This window comes from Aptenodytes forsteri, unplaced genomic scaffold, assembly GCF_000699145.1.
Source record: "Aptenodytes forsteri isolate BGI_AS27 unplaced genomic scaffold, ASM69914v1 Scaffold847, whole genome shotgun sequence".
Taxonomy (NCBI): Eukaryota; Metazoa; Chordata; class Aves; order Sphenisciformes; family Spheniscidae; genus Aptenodytes; species Aptenodytes forsteri.
Window position 1 is genome coordinate 271,818 of NW_008794623.1, and position 11,952 is coordinate 283,769.

Here is an 11,952-nt window from a genome sequence, read left to right on the forward strand (position 1 = left end):
TTCCCCCCGGCGCCTGCTTGTGTCGGCAGGGGGTTGGTGATGGGGTCCCTGGTCCAAGGAGGAGTTGGGGTGACCGTTGGCCACGTCGTCAGCTTGTCCACAACCCCGGCGGTTGTGGTGGGGTCTCTCGTGGGCACCGGGACGTCATCACTTTGATGCCCTGGCTCCTCTTCTTTGAGGACAAGAGCTGGGACCAAGGGTCATTAATTCACGTTAATGCCTCCCCGAACCAGAACTGCCCCCAAGGGTCAGGAAGGGACCTGCGGAGCTGGGGGCTGCACTGGCCCCACCGTGGTCCCGCACCAGAGCTCAGCCTGCCCCGCAGCACCGTGGCTTAGGGAAAGGCAAGGTAGGCACGAGAAACGGCTAACCCCCGTCGCTCTGGCCTCGGGTGACGTGGGGCAGAGGTGTGGGGCTGGGGGGACGTCGCCTGAGCAGGCGGGTGCTGCCGTCCCACATCCTGCCAGGGCGGATAGCATGGCTCCGCTAACGAAGAAGGTGCTAATGGCGGCAGCGCTGCGGTAGATGCCGGGGAGACCAAGCCGAGGGCTTTGTTGGAAGTCGTGCATGGCCACACGCTGCCGGGTGGCGTCACGCTGACGCGGCCCCCCACGGAGCTGCCAGAGGTTGGGCAACTGGCAGCGGCGCCAGCACGGACAGGCGCTCTGCGGTGGCAAAACGGGGTCCCCAAGCAAACCGGCCCGCAGCCGCTACGCTCCCTGCCGTGAAAGGGGCTGGGCGGTCAGCGAGGGTCCCTGCTGCTTGGCCAGCAAAGGGCTGGGCAGGAGCCGGGGAGCCCAGGGCGTGGGTTTGCGGCACAGCTCGGTGCTGGGGGAGCCCAGGAAACCCCAATCCTCCCACCGCACATGAGCCAGGCCCAAGACAAGCAATAAAGCAGGCGGCCTGAGCCTTGCCCCGCACAAAAGAGCTGGGCAAGCATCCTGCCCTGCCGCAAAGGGTCCCCTGGGAAGGCGTCGTGGCATTGCACCCACTGCCTTCACATCACCCCTTCCTCCTCCTCCTCCTCCTCCCTCCAGCCCCACAGATAGAGGGAGCCCCCAGACCCAACGCCGGCCCCCCCCCCAGCCCCACTCACCGGCTCCAGAGCAGAGCACTGCGATGCAGAGCCAGCCCATCCTGGCGCCTCTCGGCTCCATATTCCTCTGCCCCACCGAGCCTTCCACCACGGCTCTCCCTTTTGCAATGTCTTCCTTCCCCTTTCTGCCCGACCAACGGCTTCCTGTGAGCTCAAAGGTGTTGGCACTGAAATAGGGTGATTAACAGCCGGGGGGGGTCGTTTCTGGGGCTGTGCCCAGGGTAAGGGATGGAGCCCCGTCAGTCGTCAGCACGGGCGAAGGAGGGGGTGATGCTCCAGCAGTGCCCCGGCTCCCTTCAAGGCCAGTCCCTGGTGTCATCACCGTTGTTTTAAGCCCTGTCCAGGCTGGGGATTGGAGTTACAAGGACAGATTTGGTGCCACACGGATGAATCCCTTGGTAAAACGCATGACCCACTGAGGCATATATTTTTAATTGATCAGCATGGATTTGAGGAACTCAAAAACAAGCCTGTCACATACTGTGAAAATGCAGAGAATAAACAAATTACTCCACGGGCTCGTCAATAATGGACTGTTTTCACCCAAAATACTGTGCAGACAGAAATTGAGCTCAGATGCGTCTTGCATTTTTATTCCAGTAGCTCCTAGAGGGCTCTCCTGTGCCAGGCACTTCAAAGAAATCTCCGGTTTCATCCCTGAATAATTTACTATCCGCACAGACAAGACAAAGAGCAGGGGGAAGCGGCACGCACAAGAAGAGGCTTCCTAGCACGGACGGCGTCTGTCTGTCCGGCGGCACTGGAAAATTGATGCCAATGTGCACGTTTCACTCAGTTGCCAGCTCTGGGCGGGTTTGGGGAGCAGGGAGGGTGGGGATGTGCCCTGTGGCCTGCTCGCCGGGTACCCAGGTCCCTGTAAGTCCCAGCTCAGGGTGAACCCACGCAGACCCTGCTGCAGGACGCGCATCCCGGGGGGATGCAGCCACTACCCGCCCCTGCAGCATCCCTGCATCGCTCGGGGCTCGGAGGGCTGCTCTCCTCCCTGAAGCTCTGCTGGGAAGCTGCCCAACTCCGGAAACACAGCACTTCACATACAAATATTTCATCCAATTATAAAACCTCGCATACAAACACATCAAAGGAGTGGAGCAGAACGGCACCAGCCACGTTCCTTGTCCTGTTTTCCCCCAAGCCCGGACCACCTCCTGCCCCTGGACCCCGGCATGGCCCTGCAGCGTCTCAGGGGACCGCAAGCAGCTTGCTGCTGGCATAAAGCGATGCCGAACACAATGCCGGGGTGCCGTGAGGTTTGGAAGGTCCCCGGCAGGCCCGGGAGCAGCAAGCGCTGGGGAAGTAGCTGGCACCGAAACTGCAGCAGCCTGGGTGTGTGCGCCTGGGCAAAGGCATGTGTGTTTTCTTGTTCAGCTTTCTACCACCAAGTGTTATTTTTGCTTTCTCTTGGTTTAGCAACCAAACGAAGCAGTCAAAGTATTTGCCAAGTTTAAAAGTATAGCAAAAAGAAAAAAATTTAAAAGGGCTTTAAAAAGGGTCCTCAAGTTTTCCCATCCTCTCGTCCTGAGGCTCCGCAGCCTGAGGTGCTGCAGGGCGAATCCCAGGAGCATCAGTTCGTGTCCTTACACCAGGAGGGCTGGGTTTGCAGCCACAGTTTTGGTCCATGTTCCTTGGTCTGGTCAGAGAGGGCAGAAAAAGGAGCCCAAACCCCACGTGGATGCCAAAACAGGGGCAGAGCTCCTGCGCCAGATGAGCCTGCACTTACGGGGCGCTTTACATCCTCACGTCGATGGCCAGGGACCGCTGCCGACAGGTGGATCTCAGGTAGCAGCGATGGGGAGGGAAGGGGGAACGCTGCAGCCCCACGGGCCGGGCAGAGAGGAGCACCGCACTCAGAGCGGGCTCATGGGTACACCGGAGTAGACGTTTTTCTCATCCTGCTCCCAGCAGGCATGCCGTTGCCCATTTTCTCATCATCCGTCTGCAATTGGAAAGGGACAAAAGCTTTGCTTGGGCTCGTGGGAGCCGATCCCTCCGTTGGCGAGAAAGAGGGGACCCACGGGCTTGGCTTGAAGCTCTGGACCCCAAGAAAGCCCAGTGAAGACCCATCTGTCTGTGCCCCTTGCTCCAGGAGTTACGTCTCTCACCCTGGGGTCTTGCCCATCTCCTTGCTCGGCGCTGCAGCCCCTCCAGGGGAGATGGCCATGAGCGCCAACTCACCTGGGCCATAGCCTGGATGGTGAAATAGATGGTTTTGGAGGTCTCCACACCGGGGGTCAGCGTCTTCTGCGGGTCGTCTCGCTGCGCATTAGAGAAATTCTGCAGGTGCACCTGGGGACAAGATTTTAAAAAGTGTTTCCAGGGCCCTGAGCTGGCAAAGGGACCCAAAGCCTGGGTGAGCCAAAGAAGCCAAGTTCGGTGGGGCCGGGGACAGAAACCCTGGTGATGCACCAGGAAGTGCAGGCAGGTGGCCGTGCTGGCTGCTCTTGGGCAAGCCCCGGCACTGGCATGTCCCCCTTCAACTTCCCAGCAGGATCTAACAGACAAACCCCCGGGGTTGTCCAGCTGCTGTCCTTCCTCCCCGTCCCCGCCACGTGGCCCCCAGGCCATCTCCATCCCGTGCAGGGACCCCCCCACCTGCGCAGCCCGGTCCAGCCACGGGGGACGGGGATGAGCCTGCACAAACTCACCTGCTGGGAAGGGCCGACTTGGGCATACACCGTCGCGTACTCTGCTCCGGCCTCTGCAAGGAGAAAAAAAAAGTGGAGGGTCAGCGAGGGAGCAGGCTGCCGCAGCTGGGAAGGGGCTGCAGTGGATCCCCTTGCATGACCCGCAGTGCCACCGGGATGCTCCTCGCCGAGGGCTGGAGGGAATCCCAGCTTAAATGTCTGCCGGGCCCGGGCGAAAGCCCAGCCGTGCAGGAGCTGCAGCACCCGGCAGCCCCTCAGATCTGCTGGAGGTGTTTGCTGTGGGTCTGGATCGAGGTGAGCATCGCTTCTCATCCCACCGTCCCTCCTGCCCCAGCCGCTGCAGGAGCGGGGCCTTGCTTCCAGCTCAAAGGACAGCAATCAAAGGGACTTGCTAGTGAAAATCAGATTTTTTTTTTTTTTTTTTTTAATTTAAATACAAGATCCCCGGCTGCTTTTGGAGGGCGATATGCATTTGTCTCTCCTTCATACGTTGCCACCATTGCAGCAAGCATTAGCGTCAGCTTGTTCTTTGGCTCATCGAACAGAGCGGGGAAGAGAGGATTTAAATCCTTCATAATCCCATTTTGGGGTCAAAATTTCAGTGCCTCTCATTTGAAGTGCTGCTGCCAGCCCCACAGAGGAACAGCCACGCAGGCTTCAGCCCATGCAGAGAGGAGTGCTTCGAGGAGAGGTTTTGCCCATGGTTCCCAATGGAAGAGCTGGATCCAAATTATCGGCCGGGAGGAGCCCGTGGTCCTGGTGCTGGGTCCTGACATCCCGCTCGGGCACACACAAACGCGAAACACAAGGCAGGAACTCCGCCATTCGTGTCAGCTTTATTTCAGCTTACGGAAACAACAAAACACGCACGTAAAAAAAAAGTCAGCAAGATCTCTGCTGGGCATTGGCTCAGTTGTAGCAGTGATGGGCACGGCACGGCCCATCACAAAATGGCCCTGAACATCAGGGAGAAGAGATGGGAACTGGCCCAGTGGTCTCTTCTTCCACCAGTTTCCTCGGCTGGACTCACACCCTGAACCCCTGAGTCTAGCGGAGCTGATCCCGAAGCGATGCCAAGGGCGTGCTTCAGTCCCTGCGGCCGCTGTCATGCTGCTCCACCTCTCCCAGGAGCCTCTGATCTCTGTCCCCAAGAGCTAGAGAAATCAGGCAGCAGCTGCTCGAACTGTGCGCGGTGCTGCAGGGGGGTCGTTTCTGGCCATGGGGCACACGACCCCTTGTTGCTTGTCTCTGCCCCTCCCCCCCCCCCCCCCCCCCCCAGTGTCTCTTGCCAGCTCTTATCTTTTCCCCAAAATCCCTCTTGCTTTGGTGATCTCACGGCTGCGCTCCCGGCTCCTTCTTGGTGTGCTGACGCGAAGTTTTCCAGCAAGAGACTGGGGAAGAGCACAGCTTCAGCCACCGCGACATCGCCTGGCGTCGTCCCCTTTTACTTGCCTCCATGTGTGCAGGGTGGGGGCGCGGGGAGACGTCTGGGTCCCGTGAGCCGGGGTACGCTCTGGTACCAAGCCACGGCAGTGGATGATTTCCCTCGTGATCTTAAATGCGACCAGACTATTCCCACCAGGAAAAACAAGGAGGGAGGGACATGCCTAGGGGAGCCCCAAAGTCCTACCTGTGTTCGTAGCCTCGGCTGCGGGCAAACAGAAGATCCTCCAGCCTGGGGAAGAAGCGACACGGGGCTCTCGTCAGCAGTGGCAACCAAAGCAAACCCCGCGCAGCATCCTCAGCTCCGGCTGCCGCAGCCCCCCGGGTGCCCAGGTGCCAGGGCTGGCCGTGTCCTCCCCTCTGACGTCCCATCTCCTGCTTGCCAGGTCTGCAGGGACGGTTACCCGCAGGGGAAGCAGCTCACCTTTGGATTTACAGTAGATCACAAAGATAACCACTGCTAAAAGCACTCCGACTCCAGTCACCAACGCAGCCACAATTCCAGCCTGCCTGCTGGAGTAGGTGCCTTGAAAGAGAAGAAGGTCCGGTAACAACATCCCAAAATGTATCATCTGCCTCTTCCTAGGATCAGAGCAGGGGGAAACAGGCAGGCATCTGCTTCAACACCCCGCTGAGCTCTTCCCTACTTTGCAGGGACCCTTATTTCACGATAACACGGTCCAACACGGAAAGGAGGCGACATACTGCACGAGGACGAGTGGCTTTGCGGACAGAGCAGCAGCTGGAAGACTCCCACCCCAGCCCCACCACAGCTGCCCCCACTGATGTCCCTTTGCACTCCGGGGACCTCACGGGTGGTTTCTGCGGGGAGGGCAGAGGGGGGAAACCCACATGGGCTGGGGGCAGCAGGTCTACACAGAGCCACGCTCCCACCTCCAGCCCATCCTTGGCTCTGCCTCTCCATTGCACGAATTAATTTGATGCTCCCATCCCAAGCTGGAACTTTTTGGGGGGACAAGCTAGAAATGTGGACCCACCTCCCCTCCCCAAATTCCCCGAGTGATGAAGACAGCGCACGGATGCTAAGAGCACTGCCCAGAAAACTTGGATATCCCCCGCGAGCTGTTTTGGGAGATGGACTGTGCTGGCCTGAGGCTCCCCATCTCCCCACGTGTGGGGGTCCGGGGTGGCCGGACGTTGTTAGGTAGCTCAGGCACACTCAGACACTTAAGAGCGAGGCCGGACACGGACAGGCGGTTCGGCAGCTCACCGGTGGTGGGAGGGTGGGTTGTGTTTTCTGACGGCACGGGCAGTGCGGCGAGGGGAGAGAACAGGGAGAGAAGTAAGTGCCTCTGCCGGGGGTCCGCATTTCTTTCTTTGCCCGCCGAGGCACAGCTTGGGAGAAAAGCTGGAGCCACTGGGAGCAGGATACGGCCCATCCCCGCCACCCACCCATGCATCTTTCCATGGCTGTTACCTGCACAAAGGGCAGCGGGCGAGACGACAGTGGTGTTGCGGCTGCTGACAGGGTTTCGCACCGTGCACGTGAGCAGCGGCAGCAACTTGTCCAGGGGCGACTCCTCCACCAGCACTGTGGGCCCCTCGCTCCGTGGCCCGTCCCCCACGCTCCAGCTGTAGGAGACGTTGCCGTAGCCAGAGCCTGACGCAGTGCAGCGCAGGGTGTAGCGGCAGCCGTCGGCCGAGCAGTTCTGCGCCGCGCAGGTCACCGTTGGCACCTCCAGCTCCCCTGTGGGAAGCGGGGGGCTGTCAGGAAATCCCCAACCCCCCATTTAGCACAAAGCATAAAAAGCCCACAAAAAACGCCAACACTAAAAGGCACTTACTGTAAACGTGTAGGATGAAGGTGGTTTTTACCCCTGAGGTCTTTGCGGTGTAGGTACCGGCATCGTCCATCCTCAGCTGGGAGATGGTGAGCGCATTGCCATTCTTGGGGAAGGCCAAGCGCGGCTTGTAGTTGTCGTCAAAAAACGTGACTTCAGGAGGATTGCCGAATTTGACGGTCACTATGACATCGTTGTGAAAGCTCCAGGCTGCGGCTTCTTCATCCAGGTTCTGGAGGAGGAAGGTGACGGACCTGCCCACGGCGCTGGTCAACTCTGCCCCATCACCGGCGCACGCTGGGGAGAGAAGCCGAGCTGAAGGCAGCGTGCCCGGGGAGAAGATGCACAGCGAACTTGGGGCCTGGCTGGCGGAGAAGGCAGGAGGGCCCAGGGAAGGGTCCTTGGCCGAAAGAAGAGCCTGGGCCGAAAAGAAGAGCCTTGTCCCACTGCGATCACACAGCGTGATGCCACGGACAGGCTGATCTCTGGCCAGAGCCCCCAGTGCTATGGCGCACAGTACCTCTCTTCAGTTGCAGGTAAAGGCATAGAATCATGGAATAGTTTGGGTGGGAAGGGACCTCTAAAGGTCACCTAGTCCAACCCCCCCTGCCGCGGGCAGGGACCTCTTCAACTAGACCAGGTCACTCAGAGCCCCGTCCAACCTGACCTGGAATGTTCCCAGGGATGGGGCATCCACCACCTCTCGGGGCAACCTGTGCCAGTGCTTCACCACCCTCAGCGTAAAAAATGTCTTCCTTAGATCTAGTCTGTGTCTACCCCCCGTTTAGTTTAAAGCCATCTGAGGTGTTCCAGCCCTCTGATCATCTTCGTGGCCCTCTTCTGGACCCCCTCCAACAGGTCCGTGTCTTTCCTGTACTGAGGACTCCAGAGCTGGACACAGTGCCCCGGGAGGGGTCTCACCAGAGCGGAGCAGAGGGGCAGAATCCCCTCCCTCGACCTGCTGGCCACGCTGCTGGTGATGCAGCCCAGGAGACAATTGGTTTTCTGGGCTGCGAACGCACATTGCCGGCTCACTCGAACCCTCTGGGGCATCCCTGGGGACAAGGAGGCATGCTGGATCACTGACGCTGGATGTGGAGAGCACTGAGGAACCGCTCTGTCGTGGGGTGATTGTAGGAATTAGGGGGATTCCTTTTTATTTTAAATAAACTAATTGCCTCTGAGGCTCTGGGCTGAGGTCCCCCAGCAGGACTTGTGCTTTTGCATCCCCCAAGGGCTAGTGAAGCAAGTGGCACCAGGTTCCCCTGCAGCTACGGGACATCCACGCTGCTTCCTACATGCAAAGACAGTGCAAGGGATAGAGCCTTGAGGTGCAAAATGAAAGTGCAAGAAAGAGTTTGCAAGGGCTCAGAAAGGTCAGGCAGGTTCCCTTTCATCACCAGACCGAAAGGCCAAGCTCACCTACCCAAACAGGCAAGAAAACTCGTGGCCTCTTCCCCAAATGTGCAGCTGCTTCTCCCCTCTTCTGAGAAGGAAGAAGGCATTTCCCTACTTCCCATTTCAAAAATAAGCGCTGCCCAGTCTGGGCTGGGGATGGATGTTTTCTCTCCAGTTCCTAGAAAGGGAACTGATCCTGGCTCAGCTGGGCGGCCAGATCCCGAGACTGTCACATCTCCCCAGGGTTCCGCATTTCTGGTCCCCCCTGCCTGACCCGGTGGGAACGCCTCTGGGACATTGAGAACAGTCATCTCCAACGGCGTGGAAGGAAAAGCTGGCTGGGGAGATAAACTTGAAGAAGGAAATTCTACTGAAATAGCAGATAAGGCAACTGGAGTGCTCATCCGGCAGTAAAACCCTCCTGGAGGCTGCGGGGAGGGGGCCCGGGCAAAGGCAGCATCTCTGCCCATTTCCCCTTGCCTGAAAAGAGGCAGAAAGTGTCTCCTGTTCCAAACAGCCCTAAACACCCCACAACAAAGCCACAGGAGCACAGAAAAACTCAGAGACAACACGCGGGGGAACAGACCCCGAACGTGGAGCAGAACAGCAGACTTGGCAGCTGGTGCACAGCTGGCAGCAGGTGGACGGAGACTGGGCAGGAGCTGAGACCTGATGCATTCACTCATTAGCAGAGGGGGACCACACAAGAGCGAGAGGCCAGCACCGGGTCGTGCTGGGCATCTTTCGCCCTGGTTTGCCCAAAAACCTTGGGACAAAACTCCATCCCCGCAGAGCTGCACCTGTACTGCTGGTCCCACACGTGCAGCCCTGTCCCTGCTCTCCCAGGAGTCCCTAAAACCACCCCGAACCCCTCATGGGCTCCTTTCCTTCCACCACCGAGGGAAAACGAGCACCTTGCACTTACTTGTGTGGTGGAGCAGGAGGGCGGCGAGCAGCAGGCACCAAAACACGTCCATCGACCCACGGCGCACAGAGAGGGGCTCTCTGCACCCAGCATCTACTACAGACTGCGGTGGCAAGAGGAAGACGCAAGTGCCTACGCCCACAGTTTTCCTCCCGCAGCTGGATGGGTGGAGATAACTCTGTGCTTCATCCAACGGCTGGTACCATCGCACTGACATTGGGCCTGGTACCAGAAAGGGTATGACAAGGAAGAAAATCCCACATGCATAATGAAAACTCGAGCTGAAAAACTCCATCTCCAAGGAAAGATGAGTGTGGCAGCTGGGAGAAAGAGCATCATCATGGCCATGTGTGACAAGTGTCCCAGCTCCTCTAGGGGAATCAGCCCTAAGAGAGGGGTATCGTGGAGACCATCGCGGGTCAGTGCCCGGGAGCACGCTCGTGCCCATGGACCGATGCCACCCGGGCATCCTTCATAGGGGATGCTGAGATCCAAACTCTCCATCCCCCCAAACTCCATCACCCTTAGACGGGACAGCTGAATGACAACTGCAGAGAAGCAACCGCTTCCTTAATTCAGATTATTTTGGGAAGTAGCATGACACCGGCATCATACTGAAATTCAGGTGGGGGAAGCGCGCCGGACCAGCTGAGGACGTTGGGCTTTAAAATAGCCCTGGTTCCTCTACCCCAGCGAGGGAGCAGGGGGTGCTGTCGCCCCCTCAGCGCTGCCCCAGTGCTGTGCTGCGGGAGGCTGGGCGGTGGGATGCATTAGCACAGGGACCAGCATCGTTGCTTAATACCAACACTACAAAAGTCACTGAACTTCTTAAAAACAGCTCCTCTTTTTCACAACACCCTGGCAGGGGGCGTGAGATGAGAGGCACAAAGAGACACCCTGGGGGATGAGCCACCCTATAACTCCCTTTGCCTCCTCTGAGCGTCACCTGGGGGGGGGGGGTCCTGCAGCATCTTGTCTCAATGCTCCTCTGCAATGGCAGCATTAGCATTTTTTACTTGAACTCTTCCCCATATTGAGCATCTGACGTCCCCTCGCAGCCGTGGGGCAGGCTGCGATGACTGGACGGCACATCACAGGGTCGGGCCACTGCCCCATCGTTCTGCAAGGACCAACACAGGTAGGACCGGGCTCCATCCTGCACAAGCGCCAGGCACAGAACGTGGGGCTTTCGCACCATCTTAGAGGCGCAAGGGCAAGCGTGACCTTGCCCTTGCCCTTCCCTGGACCTGCCCACGCTCCTGGGGAAGTGGTTGCTTTGCAGGCAGACTTTTCCAAGGAAGCAGCTCAGCTGATTTTCTGTAGTAACGAAAGAAGGAAGCTAGGGAGGTGCAAAAACACTGATTTCTCTCCCCCGCCCCCCCTCCACAAGACTGATCCAGCCCCTGACACACTCCTCCAGCAAACCTTTCCAAAAGGCTTTACTATAAATTTATTTTCCTTTCCCTTAGCAGCGGCACACGAGATCAGACCTGCTGTACGAGCTGAGTTATGTGGGGATTATAAAATAGCTCAGGCTGTGGGGGGGGTTGGAAAGGTTTTACAGCCCTGGTCCCTCCTCCAGGCCACCTCCAGCATCCCCACGCCGGGTATTTCTGCAGGGAAGTCGGGAGCTGCTGCAGGCAGTGGGTGGCCGGGCCACAGGCAGGGGCTGCCTCCCCCTCTCAGCCAGAAATCCAGCTTTAAATAGTCCACCTGGAAGATCCTCGCCTGTTCCCGTAGTCATCAGTGGAAAAGGATGGGGATGGAAAAGTGCGGTGGGACGCGGCTGCTTTCCCAGGTGCAGGCATGGGCTGCCGGTGCCCTCGGTGCAGGGGATCGGGCAGCGGGCAGGGCTCAGCCCCGAGGGGATTGCAAAAAACTTTCTTCACTGCTTGGGCCACGACTCGGGCATTTCGTAACCAGTTGCAGAGCAGAGGTGGAAAAGAAAAAAAAAATTGCTTCTGATTTTTTCCGCTGCCGTTGAACCCGCGTCCCTGCACGTCACCGGTGTTGCTGGCTGCCACGAGCCAGGGGCTCCCTCTAGCGAAACCGGGGCCACGGGATGAGGCCGTGGGGTGAAAACCCACGCGGCAGGGATGAGGTTGGGGTGCAAACCTGCTCCGGCCACGCTTCCCGGTGCTGCACCGTGGTGCTGATGGGCTGGCCCTTCCCCTCTGAGGTGCCGATTCTCTCTCCCTCGCTCATGCCCGGCTGCGGGGTCGTATCCAGAGCCCCTCTACCCTCTCCCGCTGCTTCAGCATCTTGCAGGCCACCCTTAGCCACAGCCTGGGGAGATTTCTTGCCTTGCTTCAGCCCTGCTCTTTGCTCCGCCGTCCCTCACCTCCGCAGCCATTGTTGCAGCTCCAGCTCAGCTGCGGCAGGGGTTGGCGTGTGCCGGAGGGTTTTGCCCCGATTCCCCAGGGACAAGCGGGATTTCCTCCAGCCGGGAACGTGGACGTCAGTGCCTGGCGAACAGAGGCGGAGGCCGGGCTGGGCTGCTGCCCGCTGCCTGGAGAGGCTCAGGCCGTGGGCATCATCACGCTGGCATAAACCGTCGTGGGCTCCTTGTCGGGGCTCTGCAGCAAAGAGCAGAGGAACAAAGGGGTCAGTGAGGTGCCTGAGCGG

At 59.0% G+C, this 11,952-nt stretch overlaps 2 protein-coding genes across 2 annotated transcripts in view; both read right to left on the minus strand.

The window, feature by feature from the left end:
- Positions 1-2,972: 2,972 nt before the first annotated feature.
- On the minus strand, positions 2,973-9,379 carry LOC103893976 (T-lymphocyte surface antigen Ly-9). The gene is made up of 7 exons (XM_009273279.1): positions 9,328-9,379; positions 7,008-7,301; positions 6,641-6,910; positions 5,627-5,728; positions 3,760-3,812; positions 3,290-3,400; positions 2,973-3,050 (listed from the first exon to the last, which is right to left on the minus strand). Exons 1-7 carry the CDS (start codon positions 9,377-9,379, stop codon positions 2,973-2,975), a joined length of 960 nt encoding a protein of 319 aa, XP_009271554.1.
- A 2,467-nt stretch (positions 9,380-11,846) lies between these two features.
- The window catches only part of LOC103893977 (signaling lymphocytic activation molecule), a 3,733-nt gene continuing 3,627 nt past the window's right edge, over positions 11,847-11,952 (minus strand). Inside the window, exon 5 of the mRNA XM_009273280.1 lies at positions 11,847-11,903. Coding sequence (XP_009271555.1) covers positions 11,847-11,903 — 57 coding nt within the window. The remainder of the gene's footprint in view (positions 11,904-11,952) is intronic.

What these genes read in the sequence shown, in the direction of transcription:
- LOC103893976 (XM_009273279.1), bottom strand. Translation starts at nt 9,379, where the DNA reads ATGGACGTGTTTTGGTGCCTGCTGCTCGCCGCCCTCCTGCTCCACCAC. An exon ending in CTTCATCCTACACGTTTACA is followed by an intron (nt 6,911 to 7,007) that starts GTAAGTGCCTTT and finishes CGCTTCCCACAG; the next exon opens with GGGAGCTGGAGGTGCCAACG. An exon ending in GATCTACTGTAAATCCAAAG is followed by an intron (nt 3,813 to 5,626) that starts GTGAGCTGCTTC and finishes TTCTCCTTGCAG; the next exon opens with AGGCCGGAGCAGAGTACGCG.